At 37.6% G+C, this 20,295-nt stretch overlaps 1 protein-coding gene across 7 annotated transcripts in view; it reads right to left on the reverse strand.

Annotated features, from left to right (window-relative positions):
• Window positions 1–71: 71 nt before the first annotated feature.
• LOC135691166 (b(0,+)-type amino acid transporter 1) overlaps window positions 72–20,295 on the reverse strand; it is a 53,540-nt gene continuing 33,316 nt past the window's right edge. For 5 of the 7 annotated variants that reach the window (XM_065208952.2, XM_089116091.1, XM_065208947.2 and 2 more), the window contains 9 exons: window positions 10,608–10,733; window positions 9,971–10,070; window positions 7,632–7,676; window positions 6,900–7,023; window positions 5,835–5,938; window positions 3,398–3,494; window positions 2,734–2,889; window positions 2,158–2,335; window positions 72–1,421 (listed from right to left, as the gene is read on the reverse strand). In XM_065208952.2, coding sequence (XP_065065024.1) covers window positions 1,348–1,421; window positions 2,158–2,335; window positions 2,734–2,889; window positions 3,398–3,494; window positions 5,835–5,938; window positions 6,900–7,023; window positions 7,632–7,676; window positions 9,971–10,070; window positions 10,608–10,733 — 1,004 coding nt within the window. In that variant the 3' untranslated portion in view covers window positions 72–1,347. Of the gene's footprint in view, window positions 1,422–2,157; window positions 2,336–2,733; window positions 2,890–3,397; window positions 3,495–5,834; window positions 5,939–6,899; window positions 7,024–7,631; window positions 7,677–9,970; window positions 10,071–10,607; window positions 10,734–11,456; window positions 15,140–17,283; window positions 18,410–20,295 lie in introns of those variants that run through there. The other 2 variants (XM_065208950.2, XM_065208948.2) reach the window with 2 other exon arrangements.

The following is a 20,295-nucleotide window of genomic DNA, read 5'->3' on the forward strand; positions in this document are numbered from 1 at the left end:
TTCAAATTCCTCTGCTACCAGAAAAGCACTGACAACCAGAAAGTGGAATATAAGTGCAAGAAGGATGTGAATTCCAGGTTCCTTTGAACAGTTTCGTTATAAACTATAAAAGATGACAAATTTACTCTCATCGATGGTATAACGACAATACATTTTCTAGATATTTTTCCTCATTTTAAACACATTAATTTTTACACGAGTTTTAACAACAAGACTAGACAAAAAGTGAAATACTGTCGAGTCTTTTTTAGCAACAACTGACATCAGCATATTTAAAATCATATCTAAAAATATCTAAAACCAATTAAATTAAGTAAGAACTATTTGGTGCCCAAAAATAAATTGTGAAATTAATATGAGGAAGCCCAAGTGTCTATTGGGCCAGCTACTGGGGAAAAAATTTGATATCTGGACCTTGGATCAAATACTAGCTGTCTCGAAAAGGTACCAGAAAAACCAGTACAAGGTTGGCTGAATCCTATTTTAGAGAAAAATCTAGATTTTAGGGATATGCTAATTTTTGGATGCACCTGAAAGAGATATAAAACAGCCTACAATGACTTCAGGAGAGCTCTTGGAGTGGTGATAAAGCAGCAACTCCCTCCATACATACATGCTTCCAGAGAAAAACTTTACGTACAGTAATATTTCAGCAATAAAATGCTTACTGAAAATGTGGGATGCTCATTGAGGGTGGGACATGATATGTGAATAAATGCTTCATATTGCAAAAGGTTAACTTTTCATTATGAGGGTGTGGTACAATCACAATTAGCAATAAGTTGTTGAATACAAGACGAACCAAAACCATGTACACAATTTCTACTCGTGAAATTTACTTTGATTAGAGGATAAACATTGCATACACCTTCGCATATGTAGTTGGCTAAATTTCAAAGGTATATGAAAAATCACGTGAAATTCAAATTTTTTTCTTCTATTTACACAATATATAGCAGAAATATTAAGAGCATTACCTACAGCCATGAAGTCACATGCTAATATCTCCATCGCAGGGTATTTTGCAAATTCATTTTGCTCTAGTTCTTAAAAGTGGTTGCGAGAAATATTTCAGTGCAAAGTAAAGCAACATATATTGTTTATACTAGTTCTGATTGTGTCTAGTTCTAATCATAATTTTATTCAGAGTTGAAAGAATTTTTTTTGCTTTGGCAATAACATTTCTAAAGGCAAACATTTTAAAACCTTGGAGGCAGCAAAAAACAGCTTAGTCAGAAGAACTAGAATTCTTCCGGACTTTTAATACTGATCCCATTCGGAAAAATACCTAGATTTTTTCCATTAACTCAAGGTATTCAGCTAAAGTTGGTAAAACCTTTGTAGACTTTATTCATCGTGACTGGCGTCTGGTTCTGTGAATGCCGAATCTGTCAAGGCCTCAACTTTGTATGTAACAGCATCTAAGAAGAAAAATACAAAAATCGTTTCCATTCGTTCCACATATAGAAATCGCAGTTGACGGTTTTCACTTTTTACTTCTCATTGACAGCTGATGGACACGATTGTCAAATTTTACTTTCCGCATTCCTTAAGCGCAAATTTTCATAATCAAATTTGTTTCTTGATTTATTTTGTTTTTCGTGCTAGGAAAGCGATGTATAAACTGTAACACTTTCGCGTAAATGCTGGCTACCAAAATAATAGAGTTTCAGGGGTGGGAGTGATCATGACTAAATTCAAAGTCACCCCAAAGGGGATATCTTGGACCCAGCAAATATTAAGAATTTCATTTTCTATCAAATACCCTTACTCCTCTAACATCTAATAGTTTAGCTCCGCTAAGTAAAATAAGTCTTTGGACGCCTCGTTTTAATGATTAAAAGGAGCATTAACCAGTACATATAAGAATTCATGACTTTAGCAAGATGACATAGCAACAAACAATCAACGTATGTTCGCATCAATCCCTTAGTTCTTTGTATTTCCACGAAACACGGAGATTTTGCGATATTCTGATCAGTGATGACAGTCCCCAAGAAGTGAGCACCTTCAATATTTTCGCTCTACAATTTCATAGCAATTTTAACAATTTCTAGTATTAAAACACTTTCTTGAAACCCTGGTGGGGGATAAACATAGGATTTACTGCAGCTAAAACAAGACAATCGGTTTAAATACGAAATGGTAGAAGCTTACCGATGAAGTTGAGGAACCACTTGGGCAGGATCTTCCACTTTACGAAGATAAAGTAGACTGGAATACCCATGAGAATGAACAATAAACAATAGAATGATTCCAGGGGGTAATCATGGAAGGGAGCGATAACGAGGTAGACTGATGCCAGAAGAACGATGACCGGGCATCCAATGAAGACCTGAAATATCATAACGGGGGTTAAATAAACAACTAAACTTCGTGAAACGTTTGTGATACTGGTGATATCGAAAATGAAACAGGAATGAAACAGGTCACTGGGCAATCACAGCTCTTACATTGCGGATAATTTTTAAAATACTGATTTGGATAGCTACTAGAAATAAGGGTAGATATTAGAACTAGTAAATGATGTTCTTACGCAGTCCTGCTGCAAATTGAACAGCGAATAAGGACGGAAATAGAACTTGAAACACAAGGCATGAAAAAAGACTCGGAGGATTCGTCAACTCTAAAATCTATCAAAATAACAAAGTTTAAAGTTGCACTTTACGACTAGGGAAAAATTTGGTAGATAAATGCATTTATTAAGAAGGTAACCTGTGACGTAATACATACTTTGTAAGGTCTCTCTAAATCAGGCTTGCTGAATCTCAGCCAAAGAAGGGCAGCAACTGTAGCACCATAAAAGGTCCATGCAGCGAATGAAAAGTAATTTATAAGAGTGTCAAAGTTGCTTGAATCCGGAATCAACATGATCCATGCAATGATGCACTGAAAATTAACGGATATATAATATCATTTATGACAAATCAAATCGATCACAAAGAGAAATGAAATTCGGATATATAATATCATTTATGACAAATCAAATCGATCACAAAGAGAAATGAAATTCTTACAGCAGTCACACTTTCACTAAGTCCGACTGTTTTTCATTAATTTCACGCTTGCATGAAAAGAAATACATTTGGATAGAAATTTAAAGGAATTTTAACCGATGCTCCTCGCAGTATGAAATGTAGCTAAGATAATCATGAATTATATGCTGTGGAATATTTTCGCTTTTTCGTGGAATATTCAGACAAATAATAATGCTTTGAAAAGTATCTTTTTCTAATTCAGAAATATTTTTGTGAAAACATTCTTTTCGCATCAACAAGTCTAGCTATGCACCTGTAACTTTGATTTATATGCCGAGAATTGCTAAAATTTGAACAAAAATTTGCTTACAGCTACGTGAGTTAAAAGAAGTGCACCCAACAGCCAGTCTCATACTTACAGTAAAAACTAACGCAGGTAATGGGGTATGTCTTCTCCTGTGAATGAGTGCCAGCATTTTGGGCATATGTCCTTCTCTAGCTGATACATAAACTAACCTAAAAACAGAGGAAGCAGGAAGTAAATGAAAGAACATACGTTCAACATACTGTTTACAAAAATGATATAAGATTAGGCTCGATTAAATGCACACTGATAGCGTGGAGTGCCATGCGAGGAGTGGCCAATAACAGAGAGAACATTGCATATATGAGATGCTGCAGGAATTTTATCATAAGAAGGCCGATATTTGCATTTCATCGATTGTGGACCTTATTCGTCATAGTAAATTGAAGGAGAAAGACCGATAAGTCCTTGACATTTAGAATATTACATGTCCTGACAGCGTGCAGAAGTTTGCTGTTGACAAGTAGAAAATGGTAAAAACTCGCGAATGATTAAAAATGGGAATTCGTTCAACCAGGGTCGCAGTTACTATTGTTATTGAGAGAATGACGTTCCTGACAGTTCTTTTAACATAAAGGACCGGTTTCCAGTATCGTCCTGGAACGAGGGCCTACTAATGTCAATCAATGCACTGGACTGTCAATCAATGTCAATCAATGTACTGGACTGGGGCGATACCTGTTATTTGGCACTGGCGAAGAAATTATGTTCAGGACGCTGGTACAGTGACATTTTAGTTTGGACAAAACTTTCAGAGTAAATATTTTCAATATGGATTTCAGTTCCTTTTTAGCTTTCGGATATTTCCGGTTTATGTTTCCTTGGGTATTCCCCTGAATTTGAAGGGGTTTCCTAGAAGTGAGACACATGTTTACACACTGATTTGGTTTAGTTATATATTATTGTTAGTCATTGACGCAGGTTTCTAAGAATATTTGTGAAAATTTGTTCAATTTGATTAGTTCTGGAAATTTATTGCAAATATGTTCCTTGTTTATTCGCGTGACCTGGTTTGTCAGCATTAATTAAATCGAGAGACGACTCGAATTTCTGCCTGATTGTGAAAGGAAAACCGTGTGAAAACGCTCAAGAATTTTAAATTGTTCCTTGCTTTACGCTTGGCTCAGAAATAACACAAGATTCTACTGTTCAAATGAAAAGGGGGTGAATATGCTTAAATATTATGAGCGTGGTCACAAGTGATATTTCCGACCATTATTATTATAAAATTATTTACAGTAGGCGACGCAAATTTTTTTATAGCTAATATAACAGCTAATTAAAGCCTACTATTTATACTAAAGTTACAAATCTTAAATTAATTACAATGAATGGATAAAATAATATTAAATGTACAAAATTAAAAGAATGACTCATTAGAAAAAATATACAATTATTCGATGGCTATTTCAAGAATCCAATCTGCGCAACGTAAGGTTTTCCAAGTTATAATCTTTTTCTTAAATATTGCGAGGCTAGAAGATGTTTTAATGTCATTTGTAAGCTCTTGCCAGAGCTTGGATCCCATGTACGTGTCCCTTGAACGACAAATTATTATCAATACTTATTCCAAGAAGTTTTTGTTCTTTACTTGGTTTAATTATCGTTTTATCTATTTTCAGAGATGTTTCATTGCTGCGTTTACAAAAATTTATAAGATGGCATTTGTCTCCATTCAGTTTCATATAATTATTTCGAAACCATTCTCTCAAAATAACTGCGTCTTTCTTCTAGTGTTTTAATAGCCTGCTTAATGTCTTGGTGGATGACATATAGCGTTGTGTCATCAGCATAATTGCATATTTAGCTATTTGACATAAACATAAACATATCATTTAGGTATATATTGAACACGAGAGGTCCCAAAACTGATCCTTGTGGCACACCTACACTTTCTAGATCCGTCCCTGGGCTCGGCGAATTCGCTGAAGTGGAAACCGGCCTTAACATTCTCCTTGTCCTTGGGATGATGGCCAAACAAGCCTTAATCTAATAGGGCACATACTGTCTGCGAGCAAGAGTAAATCTATTCCAAATCGTACAAAGTTCAGACTGAAAACAATATGCTAGTCTTTATGGGTGCAAACAATGGATTAAGAGAATAACCTACAGTACAGTAACTGTGAAAAACCACCATTAAGTTTATTTACAAGGTCGAATTCAACAACTTAGATATCTCCCCTTTAAACAAAGTTGATTTACTACAAAGTGGCGTTGAATGTAAGAAAGCATGTTGCTCAAGTAACGTGAATTGCATTTACCTAAATGATCAACAATTCTTGAAAGGAAGGGGGTCCGGAAATAGAAAAGAAAGGTATTTAAACAAGATCAAAGTAGTTTGGTTATCTGAGTAATTTTGTAGGCACTGCAGATCGACTAAAACACGTCTTCTAAGCATTCTGTAGACAAAATGGTTACACGCGAACTAAACGCAGGCCAGCCGCAAAACAAAAACTACATTCACGTTAAAGTCATAGATAAAAGCTGCTCACCTTCCCCCGGTAAAGGCTGATCCGTTGGCAGCGCCAAATGTACTACATGCAACAAATACAGGCATCACCCATGCCATAACACCATACAATTGATTTGCAAGAGTCTGCAAATAAAATTTTGATAAGATACACTCATTTTTGGCTGTAAGAAACTGGCTATAAGAAACGAGTACTGGACAGTCAGAAAAAATTAAGAAACTTCAGTACTCGAAGCAAAAAAATTAAGAAACTATTAAATCGTAATAAAACTGGGAACAACGAAATTCTGTAAATTCCAAGAACATAATTGCCCTGAAAGCCTAGAAATCAAGACAGAAGGGATAAAAATATACTTTCCACGTCTAAATGCAGCGTCAGAACGAAAGCGAATCTCTTGACGTGAAAAAGGGTCACGAACATTTCATAACATCATTCATGACATCATAATCAAGAAACTCTTAAGAAACAATGAGTATTGAAATTTCCAGAACATTAAGAAACTGGAGTACTCAACATCGACCTTTGTTTCTTATAAAAAATGAGTGTAAAAAGCATGCTGTTAAGATCAGTCGCAGTTCAAACGTGATCATTTCGAAGATTCGTTGAGTGAAGTGGCCAACATACTTGTTCCATAAGACAGTTGTTAATTCGCAGTTATACTAACATCCTTAAAATATAAAAATCTTTACACAACAAAGCTTTAGACGAACTAAGAGATAATAAGTCAAAAGAGCTTGTTATGTATTTGCACTATGCCTTGATAAACATGTCAATGCTTAAAGGGCATGTGTAGCGAAACTGATCGGTTAGTTCAATACTTGAAAAAAGAGTTTTTCTAAGCCATTTTCAAATTTTGTACCATGGAAAGATTGTGTGCGAGTAAGCATTCTGTTTCGTACAAAGAAAGAATCGAGGCTGAATTTTCACGGCAGTAATAGTTCATGAAGCAGACATGAGAAGTCCTAAAACAATGGAAATCCACTCCAAACGCCTTTGCTATACTAGCAAACTGCTAATGCGACATATGCCGTTTCAATGAAAAATTGCAAACGTAGTGAAATTACGAATGTCTTTTCTTCAACTCACCACAGCAACAGCCCCCGATGTAGATATTTGTGCTTGAGTTAAAACAGTAAGATACGCAATATTTACAAGGACATAGCAACCAGTCACCAATGGGATGCCTATTATTATTGCCAATGGTAGATCTCTGAAATACAACATAAAAGAAAGTTTGAATTTGTAAACACATGACGGTATGTGCAGTTAAATTAATCTACCTGCGATTCTGAAAAATAATCAATAAAAATACGGTAATATTCATGTGGTCATACTAGTGTGCATATTAGAAATATTTCTCCGTTCACTTTTAAATTGTAATCGTTTTACTGTTTTATGTACGTATAAAATGGGTAGTTGCTGAAATTGGCCCACTAAGGGTTTTGGGCCACAGTCGGTTCACCGAGGGTTTTGGACCGCAATCGATCCATTGAGGGTTTTGGACAACTTTGGGAAGTGGATGATTCAGTAACATGCGGTTTGAGGCGCACCAAAAATAGAACATGGCAGACAGGGCTTTCTGATTCCTCAAACAGAATCTGAGAACTCTTGTGAGTTTTTCTTGCCTGGAAGTATTGGTACAGTCCTAATCTTGTTGTTAACCTTCTTTTAGGAAACTTTATAAAAAAACAGCATTTTGTAGGACACAATAGACATATCAACTCAAAAGGGAAAATCTTATAATCACTGGGAAAAATAAAACTGATAATACAGCTGCAATCTGATACTGAATATGCAGTTCATTTTGGATTCCCTTACCGTAAAGGATTCTTGAGCTCTTCTGTAACATAATTCAAGTTGTTCCTAAAACAAATTCAAATGAAATTAAACCTGGTTCTAATGAATGGAACTATGAGCTTTTGGAGTTAAACAAAATTTAACATGATATTGAAATTTGAGCGCGAAGCTTACAATTAATGAAGGTCCTGAATCGTGTTTCAGGCCAATAATCGCCTGTTAGGCTTTATGATAAATGCTTCGTGGCCATTTCTCCTCACCTTGCGAAATAACTTGCAAGAAAAATTCCTGACCTGCCCACATGCTTCAAACTTACATACGTAAACGTGTTCCTGATTTCATATTTAAAAATATTTAATAAGGTAATTTTTATGAGATCTTGTTTCTATATGAGTACATAGCATAAAATCGTAACTGAAATCCCTTTATGTTAGCATGTTAAGCTGAATTCACGCGAAGAATCGAATTCACGCTTTCACATCAAGTGCATTACTTTGCGGCTATTGGACTTGATTTTGGTTTAGGTAAATAACATTAAACTATGATGCAGTAACGCTTTAATCTCACAATCTATTATATTAAAGTTGTTGTAACCCTGCAATCCTACAAGATATTCAGCATTGTCGCAAATGAGCTTCAGTAATGTCGTAATCCCGCAGAATATGGAGTTGTGTTGCAAAGGAGGGGACACAATTTATAAATTAATCGCATTGTAAAAAATCAGTCACTCTGTATCCCCAAAGTATTGCGAAAGTTATTTCACGACTAAAAAAGATGACTGGATAATCTGGTAACCAATTAGATTGCTGCATGTTATCAGGAGATTATACGATGGGGGCAGAGAGAGATTTAATCTGCTGCACATGACCCAATATCTTTAAATGACTGGACAGAAAAATGAACCTAAGAAAAATTCTTACAGAGGTCTTAATGTTGAAACATGGTAATTGTCTGGCATTTTATTCAAACCGAGCTTGGCAGGGCAATGGCTTAAAACGAGACGGGTCAAATATCAAGCTTCTATTCTCGAATTTATATTGTCATGCAAATTTTTCTTGTTTTGACCCATTTCGTGAATGCAAACAGTTTCTTCAAACAGGTTTAAGAAAACGAAGAGAATGTTATATCTCGAAAAGGCACTGACACTCCCTTTCTAAGTCAATTTTGGTTTTTTTGTTGAAAATTACTTTGTAGACATCTTAAAACTGTTTCCAGGTGACTCTGAAAGTTAAGTTTTCTAAACTACCATAGGGAACAAATTAATAAAAATGGAGCGGAAAAATAAGACCAAGCCCCATGAATTCAAAGATCTAATTTCAACCAAAGTCCAAAGTATCGCAAGCAAACAACTTTAATACAAAAGAAACCCTAACGGAATGGAATTATCAAGAAAGGGGGGTCTTCTGCTTGTAAAGAAACCCCGATTTTCTAAAAAGATTTTCAAATCACTTTTTCTGCATTTCATGTACGAATGTCTGGCCACAAGAAGGTGCTTAGACAAGTAACAAACTCTAAGTAACAGAAATGCGAAGGAGAGTTTTGATTAGAGCGAAGCATGACATATGAACATATCCCTAGTACTCGCAAAACTTGGTTTTCTGATTGAATGGCAACAAACAGCAAAAAGCACCTAATAAATAAGGTAGGTCTCAAAGCGAACAGTAAGCCGACTAAAGGGATTTCATTACGCAACGATGTGATCCAAATATTTGACACTAACATTTATCTCTCGTATCATATTTCCAAAGTGATGTAACACCATCTGTTTCCTTATCAAACAGCAAGATCCTACAATTAACCCTCTGGTCACTAAAGTTCTTTAGATTTGATTATTTATTGAAGTAACTGCGGCTGACCAAGGTGAAACGGCGAAATCGCCGCTGTTTGACTGTTTTAGGCCGTACTAGGAAACAAAATCTTTCGGATCAACGGCTACTGTGTTGCTTTGACGGGGCGGAATATTCCATAGATGTTACGGCATGTCAAACTGCATTGCAGCAGACTCACGATATATTCTTTCATGTCTGGGTTAAAGTATCGTTTCATGGTAACTGTTGTTTTTTACCTTAGCTATTTTGTAGTTATCAATTATTGGAGTTAACGACTATCAACAACATTAGATAGTAAAACGTAACCTGTAATTAACTAATATGCCGAAAAAAACTTATGAAATTGAGTTCGAGTTCAATTCCAGGCACAGCGAACTAAAGCGATTTTATATTTGCTTCATAACTGGACATTATATATTTGCTTCATACCGCAAACAAATTATGACTTCGATAAAAATCATAGCAAACTATCAGATACAAAGAACGGTCTCTGTTCAAATGACAAAATGTACTAAATAAATCGGGTCTCACCATCCGTCATAGGCCCATAGGCCGCCATAAAAAGCGTAGCCAATATCCGAAATGCTGGTAGTTGTACCTTCAAATGCATTCTTAAAATTTTGATTGTAACCTGCGAGATGAACAAGCTGGTTGTCACTGTTTAATACGAACGAACATAGGGAAATTAAAGGCCAAATTTATAAAAATTGAACCATGACGAAGCAAAAGAGCCCTATTTTCGAACCCGGGCCCATTAATACCACACAAAAAGTAGCTAGCACAATGAGAATTAGGCTTTTATCAGGTAATACGCAGTAGATTCACGTCTTTCCACATATGGCGACATTCTAACTCAAACGAAATTTTTACCTCAAATGAGCAAAAAACCTATTCGATAGGAAAAAACGCCTGGGATACCTAGCAATTACACTTACATTTAAAAAAATTTCATGCAGAGATTTCAAAATAGACGGGCTAACAAGTAGAAGTGGAAGGGAAGGGGCATATGCCAAAGCCAGCTATTTGATCACAAAATCTTTTAACAGAGTAGCTCATTCTTGGATGTAGTGGTTTTCCGTGTCAGTAGAAAAGCCTTGTAAAGGGCACAAATAGTAATGAGGTACGGTGAGTAGTGTTATTTGAAGGCATTCCAACAAGGTAAACTTACCCTGGCCTAGTCGAACCAATCCAGTTATAATCAGCAAGGCGATGGCAGCCAATTTTGCAGCAGTGAAAATCACTTGTATCCTGGTTGCCCATTTGACGCTTGCACAATTGATGAAACAAATAATTCCTAACGAAGAAGGAATACTCAGTTAACAAACATGGTAATACAACGGAATTGTACAAGCTGATGGGCTAACTCAATGAAGAAGGATTTGACACTGCTTCACGAGATCAGGAACATCTATATGTTGGCATTCTAAGGTTAAAAAACTCATTCTTTATAAACTTTCTCTCATGGGCGTTAACGTGGCAGTGGTTGTGTCACCTTGCAAAAAGTAATATGGAGGTTCAATACGTTGGGTACAACAAAGCATTACGTCAAGCAGCATAACGAAAATCATTACAGCAGGAAAAACTAATATCGTATTTGTGCAAATGATACATCGCGATCCAAAAGATGGAGCAAACGCAAAAAAGAGCTTTAAAATACTCTGGTATCCAGAAGATGACATCAAAAAACGAAGCCTTGCTATACATTAAGACACATAACGGCAAAAACCCATCTTGTTCTTTATGGGGACAAGAAGGTTTTCACACGAACGAATAAGTTGTTTCGATCCCTTCTAGATTATTTGACCGTCTGTAAAATAGGCTTCACCCCTCCCTTCAATTAAAATGCCAGCAATAAAATGTTAAACGATATTTAGTGTGTGGGAAAAATCCCGGTATGTTTGAGGAAAAGATGCATTACAATCAAGATGTAGCATCAAAAATTCACGAGTAGGATTCATGCAATTATACATCGTCTTTGTAAGACATCCCTTTTAATTCACGCGTGTAACTTTCTTACCGATCGCAAAAACTGAGAGCATTTTAACAATCAAGGTTTTATGGTCTGAGCATCTGACAGTATCCCCTAGTGCTTCCACAACATAGGCACCGAACGTCAGAGAAATGCCGGCCTGTGCCGATGGTTTCAAAATCAGATTGCTGACCCAAGAATACATGAACCCTCCCAATCCACCGAAAGCAGCAGAGAGGTACGTGTGCTCGCTGCCTGACTTGGGGATCGACGTGCCAAGCTCAGCATAGCACAACGCGCCCATTGTCACCAGCACGCCACAACCAGCCCAAACTGACAGCAGCATCCCAGCTGAGCCTGCACGAAAAGCCACGGCGCTGCCAGAAGCAAATATTCCCGATCCAATCATACTACCAACGATCAAAGATAATGCACCAAGAAGTCCTACATGCCTCTGCAAACTAGCATGTTCTACATCTCTAGGAACGGTACTAGTATTATCTTTGGCAGATAGAATGTCTGGTTCCGAAGTTGGTTCAAACCCAACATTAGGTGTTCCAATGCAACTAGGTCCTTCTCTCAGAACTGTTGCAATATTTCCAGTGTTGGTGACACGAGGCATTTTCTGGTATCAAGCTTTTAGTTGTACTTACAAATTTTATCTTAAGTTGTCTTTTTAGCAGGAAAAAGGAAAACCTTTCTAGAAGGCTGGGTCATCTTCTGTTAACAATACTTGGCGAACTGGTGTAAGAATACAATTGATGTTTATGCAGGTTTGAGTTATAGAAAAATTGTTTGCTAGCGAGAAGCATACAGCCAATCAGCGAGAGCCTCCTTGCCAATAAACGCAAAATAAGCAAGTTTGTATCAAGGTTTCGTCATCACGGGCATAACTGCGCATGTCTCGAGCTGAGTTACCAAATGTCTCAAGCAATCGGTATAACTGCAAGCTAGATACACTTCAAACAACCTACTTGTTGCATCAGCGAACCTGACTTGGAATAAGACACGTGTCTTCCATACTGGGCTACTAAGAATATTAAGCAATGTGTAAACATTTTAACAGCTGAATGTCCACAAGAAGTAGCAATTGTAGCTTACATGATCAGCTGTGCTAGCATCAAAGAAACGTAGGTTGATAACTGAGTAACCATGAACAATGTAACAACTAAATGCAGCCTTTTTAATAAGGCCAAAGAAGCACTTCACATCCCCAGTAGCTGAATCCTTGACAAAACATAATAGATAAAAAACTTTTCAGCGAGCTACTTGCAAACTTACATGAATATCGAGTCTCTTCCAAAAATCAAAATTTCTTTTGCAAAATATCAAAGAGCAAAAATCGACAGTTAAAACTGAATAGATTTGACACTCGAGTTTATTTTGTTTTCATTGGCCTTCGACTGCTACATGTATTGTGGAGCCAGCACATGAAGGAATTTGTAGACCATGATATTAAACTCACTAGTAAGAAGTTCGTCTATGGTTTTCCTGTACAGCTTCTTTACGAGTTGTAGGCCCGGAGCATCAAAACTGCTTCCAGTTACAATACGCACAGCTCGATTTTGTATTTTTTGCACATGGTTGATCTCGTTGGGACCACTACAGCCTCATACGGAACGACAATATCGAAAATGTGGCTCTCAAATTGCCATTTCCAAAGCTCTTGGAAGTTTTTGTTTGGCAACTGAATCCCTGATTTCTTACACCTCAATGATCCTAAACTTAAATTTAACACTTGTAAGCCCTGGCAAAACAACTAAACATTCCACACAACTTTTGTTCAGTGAAAAGTTAAGTGGAAAGTTTATTCGTTTTGCCATCCTGTTTAATGTTGTCAAGTCGTGTTGAGTGTTGTTGAGCAAAGTTTGATTCTGGTGAAAAATGTTTAGCGTTGTTAAGTGTTGTTTAGCAAATGTTTAGCAGTTGTGCCAAAGAATAAACATTTGTTATGCTAGCGCAGGCGCCGTAGCTGTGGAAATCCAAAGTTTTTCGTCAGTTTTTCTGTCTCTACGTGACCCAAGATCTCTAGAATGCCTTGGTGAGACATCTGAATCAACTTGTTGTAGGCTACTGAATCAAGTCTTTTCTTTTCCAGTCGCTTCATCCAATTCTTGTTTTTACCGACTTCTTGTACTTGAAGTCTTTTATGCTAACATATAACAAACAAACGGAAAGCAAAGTCTTATGAAAGATTCCCTACAACCCCACAGCGTCCTACACAGCTCGCAGTTCAACGTTTTGTCACCCCTGCTGAACTTCGCTCACTTCACTAAACAAAAGTTGAGTAAAATGTTTAGTGAAATGTTTACAATGAAATTACATGTTTTTTTATAAGGAACCTACCTCAAGGCCTAGTTTCAAAAGTTCTTTATTTTTAGACCTCAAATCATCAAATTGTAGTACCAAACGTTCCTTAATAGTTCCTTAATTTTCACTGCACATCAAGTGCCATAAAAATAGTACAGAAACAGGAAAAAGATAAAAATTTTGAATTTTGCCTTTACTTATGGCTAGAACTCAGGAGCAAAAACATAAAAAAGGCTATGTATAGCATATGCGGAAACTACTCAATGAAGCACTTGACACATGAATAGCAACCAATCTATGCGAGTATTGGCTGCAAATGAATGGAACCGGCTTTTTAGTTCTTGATTCTTGCAGTTAAAAAAATTTCTCAAATTGAAAAGTTCTTTAGGGATTTCGTTTTTAGTAGTGTAAGTTCTTTAAATATTTCGGCCTTCTACATGTAGGTTCCTTATAAAGTGTTTCCTTATAAAAAAAGCGTGTAGTCGTTTTGCCAGGGCTTCCTTAGTAGAAGGAAGAAAAATGTAGAAATCCGTTGATAAAAATGAATTTGACGTAAATATATGACAACAAAAGATTTAAGTGAGCTGTAAATAGACCGCGACTGACCGCGACACATTCACAGTCTTATCCCTGATTATCTTTCCAAGAAAGTCTTGCGTCAATGTTGACCCCAGATACGTTGTCGAGGAAACTAAAAACAAGCGCTTCTTTTGTCGCCGTTATTTTTAGTGCTACTCTCACTGCTTCTCACGAGAATTAAAGACTCATTGCTAACAATGGGCCTTTGCGAGCGTGGCGACGGTCCAAACAATGGCAGTAATTGATTTTAGACAGTCTAAAAATGCATTATGGGATGCTTGCGTAGCGCAATGGCTCATTGTTAGCAATGAGTCTTTAAAAAATGAGGGAAGCCATTAAAAGATAGCTTTTATTTTAGTTGCTCTGGTAGCGCATATGAGCGTGCGCAAGGCTAAATTTGCCATGTTATCAGGGATACCTGGCTGTTAACTGAGCAGTTCAAATCAGCTGATTGTCTAAGCGATACTGGGCGTTGGCCGATTGGCGAATTCCATGTCCCTATTGAATTTGCGAAAAAATCGGCTTCAGTCCATTTTTTTTTATAAGAACAATTTTAAAATAAAAAGAGCCTCAATATTTTTCAAAAGTTAAAAACAAATTAAGAATAACCTGAGGCTCAGCTACTGTAAATTTGAGAAATTCTTGATCTCAAAAGCGAGGAGTTTTTTGCAATCTAGGGATGACGGTATCCACATTGGAACAAAGATGCTGCTTACAAAGTAAATAGGTGAACCTTCAAATTTGTCGCAAAATTAAGGAATTGCACGTCTTACACCCTTCTAATTGAAGTAAAAATTTATAATAATCCAACCTCAGATTCGGAAAAAAATTAAGAATATCCGTCCTGAACTTCAATTTACATGTTTTTATAAAAAAAGGTGTAGTGCAAATGATAAGTAGGACTTTAGTGGATACCCAATACGGGAATAAACTTAATGCTCCATTAATGAAACTTCATAGAAAGACTTCATTTAGGCTGCGTTTACACGATACCGGATTACTCACGTATCGGATTACTTTTCATATCGGATAGGGGTCCCGTTTACACGGCCCTGCATTAATCCGATACGTCCCGTACCACTTTTGCGGAGTGAAATCACTCCGCTGTGAAAGTGGTATGAAAAGTGATCCGATACGTCCCGTACCACATACCATCTCGTGTAAACGGGTAAATCCGATACGCTTTCACTCCGGAACCTCGTTCTGAATCTCAAGGAAAGTTCTCATCAACGGATTCTACATCTTTACCCTTCGTGTAACGTTCGCCAAAAACTATTTTATCTTGTCATCATTCATTGCATCTTTTCAATCCCTTCCCTCGAAAAGGCATTCACTGGCATATGCCTTTACCGATTCAGGCTTCAATTCCACTTCTGCCTCCCCCTTTTCTTCTTCTGTGCCAGTGGCCAGCACTCATATTCTATACTAAAGTGATTATTTTTTCGCGAGACCTTCCTCTCCTCAGCAGACTAACGAAATCACCAAAATTTTACATTGCTAAAAATCGAAACAAAAGAAGCATCCTGCACAGTGAATAGCGGAGCGTTGTCGTGTAAACAGGATGAAAACGGTATGATTATCAATCCGGTATCGTGTCAACGCAGTCTAAACGGTATGCTTTTCATATCGGATAGCTGAGACCAATCCGATATGAATATCAATCCGGTATCGTGTAAACGCAGTCTAAACGGTATGCTTTTCATATCGGATAGCTGAGACCAATCCGATATGAATATCAATCCGGTATCGTGTAAACGCAGTCTAAACGGTATGCTTTTCATATCGGATAGCTGAGACCAATCCGATATGAATATCAATCCGGTATCGTGTAAACGCAGTCTAAACGGTATGCTTTTCATATCGGATAGCTGAGACCAAACCGATATGAAAAGCAATCCGGTATCGTGTAAACGCAGCCTTAAAGGCATTTGACACAAGTAAAAGTGGCTTACAGCCACTCGACCACGAGCGGTTGACCAATTAAATTGCGCAGAGAAAAACACGTGAACAGTTTCCGCCTTTCTGGTATTTCAAAAACAGTAACTGTGATTTAAAAAAAAATTTCGACCCCGGAATCTGCTTGTGGCAAACTACCGTTTTAGACAAATTTATTTTTGCGTGTCAGTTCTCCTTTAAATGAAAACTTTGGCATCTTGGCAAGATTCACCTACCAATCACACAGAAAGTCTGAAGTAAAGGAGTATGATCGCCAAAAAGAGCTATTCTACCGACAATTGTTGCAGGTACAAAGTCGAAATGCGTCCGACACTGGCGAAGGACGTTCAGGATTTCGATTGAGATGCGAATGTCTAGAAGATCATATTTCAGCCAATCGATTACTTCATTGTTTGCGGGCTTCGGTTTTCAAAAATAATGGTGAACTTTCTTTTCAAGTGGAAGAAATGAGGAAGTATATGATAAAATGTTTCTAATACAGCCGCAATGAAAGACTGAAAACCAGGGTGGAGAGTAGTAGGTGAGAACAGAGACGCAGAAACTAGAAGAGAAATTAATCGAATGATGACATTATATTTTGAAATTTGTCACAACAGGGCTGGTGCTTTTATATTCTATATTTCAGACAATGTCTGAAAGCATTGTCATGATGCTTAGATAATTGTCGCCCGGCGCGAGGATGGAAACACTTCAAAAACCGGAGGATGAATTTTATAATCAAAACAAGCTTTTTGTTGATAACTCTTCTGTTATTTGTTAATGAACGTTTAAAAACATTTTTAAAATCAGAATTTGGAGCCGCGACAGTGTAAACACTTGCGAACCGTAACGGTACAAAATTGTCCCGGGACAGTGTAAACAGTGTAAAGGGTCTAAGGGTATATCACCCTGTGCGACTCTTTAAAAGTGCCTTGTTCTTTACTGTTCTAATGGCGATGGAGAATTAACAAGAGGTTGAGGCTATGTATATTTATTGCTCAATTCCAATAATTGTTAAACAGGCTCTAAAAATACATCTCCATCAACTTACCTATAACACAACAGGCAATAACTTTTGCTATACCTTCTTTGGAGATCAATGTCGGAAAACAACCTTCAAGGGACGGATAAAACGGCTCAACAATGTACTGTCCACAAGCCAAGCAGATGGCAGACAGAGACGCAGGTCGCAAGACCAAGATGGAAGACCAAGAGAACATAAAAGCCGGAATGGGTCCAAATGCTTTGTTCAAATACGTGTACTCTCCGCCTGATTCTTGAATCGTTGTACCCAACTCAGCGTACACTAACGCGCCAAACAAAGCAAGCAGCCCACAACAAGTCCATACGACAAGCACCATTCCCACAGATCCTGAAAGCGAAGCTACGGTCCTTGCTGATGCAAAGATACCTGAACCAATCATGGTTCCTATGATGAGCGAGATTGCACCAAAAAGACCAACTGTCCGTTTGGTAGTTACAGCTATTTTCGAGGTAATAGCAGGAAGGCATCCTTGCTTGTCGGCAGCAAGTGAAACCTGGCTAGTCGACACAAGATCGGCAGTGCTTTTTGCCTCCTGTGGGTCTTGAAATGAATACTTTGACATATTGGCAAGACTCTGTAGTAAACAGGTATGATTGCCGCAGAGCTGTTCTATCAACCAGTGCAAAAGGAATAGGGACGGTTAAAGTGTCCAAGATTGCGACTGTGAGATCCTATATCACCCACTTCACAGAATCCACTTCCTACCTGGCGCATGCTGTTACGAAAAATAACACACTGTGGCTGCACTAATACGGGGCCGACCGAATATTTGGTCGGCCAAATATTTGGCCTGCTTAAAGCCTTTTGAAGCCGGCCACAAATAAGGTCACTTAGGCGTTGCGTTTACACGGGACCGCTCAACTGACCCAATTCTTATGACTTGCGCAATGTGTCAAAAACTTGAAGCCAAAAATCATTGTAAACAAAGAGCTAACATAACTTTTCTCATTTGGCTGACATAACTGCTATCAATGATTGGAAATTTGCGATGTTTGCTATGCCTTTCAGTTTTAAATTTCAAAATGAGTCTTTCGACGAAAGTCATTCATATTTTCAGCAAAGAACAAGCTACAAACGCAAAATCTAACCAGTGACTCTAACCAACAACAATACATTAATTTCGGCCCCAAAATTTCAATTTCCCATTTTGTGTTTGCCTCCGTGTGGCCGAATATTTGCACGCTTAGGCCTGGTTCAAACGTCGCACTTCTCATGTGCCGAACCAAACTCTGTTTGGAGCGACACTTGAGCATGTTTAGCGCGACTCCCGTTTCAAACGTCGAACTAAATCATGTCGCGCCAAATGGGTTTTAGGATTGTTATATGAAGTATCTTGGTTAAGGCGCGCAAACTCAAATATTTGTTTGAAACGCATACGCCCTCCAAGAAAGAAATGAATTCTGTGAAGGAAAATAAATCAAATATAATTATGCATTGAGTTCGGTACATGACAAGTTCGACGCTTGAAACCGTGCCGTGCTGAAGCCAGCTCGGCAAGCTCTGCCGATCCAAACAAGTCTGCTGCTCCTCACTAAATCTGCCGTACCAAATTGATTCAAACGTCGCGCCCCTCATGTACTTAATTCTCGAGTTAGGTTCGGCACATGAGAAGCGCGACGTTTGAACCAGGCCTTAAGTGACCTAATTTGAGGTCGTTTACCCGGCCCCGTGTAAATGCAAGGCCTAAGTGACCAAATATTTGACCGACCAAATATTCGGCCGGCCCCGTGTAAACGCAGCCTGCACAATATCGGATTGGTTTAATATCAGATAGGGCGCCTGTTTACACGACAGTAGATACTCGGCACTGCGAGATGCAGTCTTTTGTTATGGGGCCTCTGCGTTGGTATTTGAGTCGCGAAATGGCGGGAGCAGGGGAGAAAGCTAAGGAAGAAACTTTTTCCTGAACTTAGCAAGAAATTGAGCTGTTGCTAAAGACCGCGAGATCGCATGCAGCGAACTCTCAATTCGAGGGGAAAGAGGGGAAGAGTGTGAAGTCTTCTTAAAGATAAGGAATATATTGAAAAAAGATATTGGATTGGTTTCATACCACTTTCGTACCAGAGTGTTTCATTCCGCAAAAGCGAAGCGATAGCATATCGGATTGGGTCCTCATCGTGTAAACAGAAGGCCTATCTGGTATAAAACGAATCCGATATAAAGTGAATTCGTAGTTATAATCTAAGATCAGGTTCACTATTACAACTGCCAAAAGCCAAAACCACAACCTACGGCACCAGTTCGTTAGCTTTCAGGGGCAGCATCCTCTGAAACAGCCTGCTTGATACTATAAAAGACTCACCGTCTGTTGATAAATTCAAAATATTGATAAAAGAATGGAAGGGTGATAACTGTAAATGTAAAAATTGTCGGTAGAACAACATCAGTGGAAACCCCCTTCGAAGTATTATTTATGCAAATATTTAAGTTAAGTATTAGTATCACTCCGTAAATTTTCATTTTGTATATAGTTGGTTGAAATTAGCTGTTGTATTTAGCTATTGTAAATACCAACTTTAAATAATGTAATAATAATAATAATGATAATAATAATATTAATAATTGTGTAAACGGGGCCTTATTGAATGCCCGGTCGTCCATACCCAATACACATCGACAACTAAAGACACTGTTTTCTACAAAGCGAAATCTGGACTAAGAAATTCTGCAAACTGGTCACCACATCAAAGATGATTTGCTTTCTGTATGCCAAAGAAAGAATATGTCATTTGTAGAGGAACGACACCCAAATTTATTAAATCTTACTGTAAAAGATCCCAGAAAAAAACATAAAAACTAAAGTAATGAGAAGTAGACCCCCTTTACATCAAATGCATGTTCGCATAATCTGTTCAATTTATCATATTTAGATTTATCATATTTTCTATCAACTAGAATAACACTAGCGGCATTTCAAATCTACACTGTTTGGTTGTTTCGTTTTGTTCCATCATTAAAATCCTTAAAACATCGTGATACTGGAGGTATCAGTACCCTCATTCTTTTTTAAAGGACAAA

This window comes from Rhopilema esculentum, chromosome 4, assembly GCF_057945365.1.
Source record: "Rhopilema esculentum isolate cy_ngs chromosome 4, ASM5794536v1, whole genome shotgun sequence".
Taxonomy (NCBI): domain Eukaryota; kingdom Metazoa; phylum Cnidaria; class Scyphozoa; order Rhizostomeae; family Rhizostomatidae; genus Rhopilema; species Rhopilema esculentum.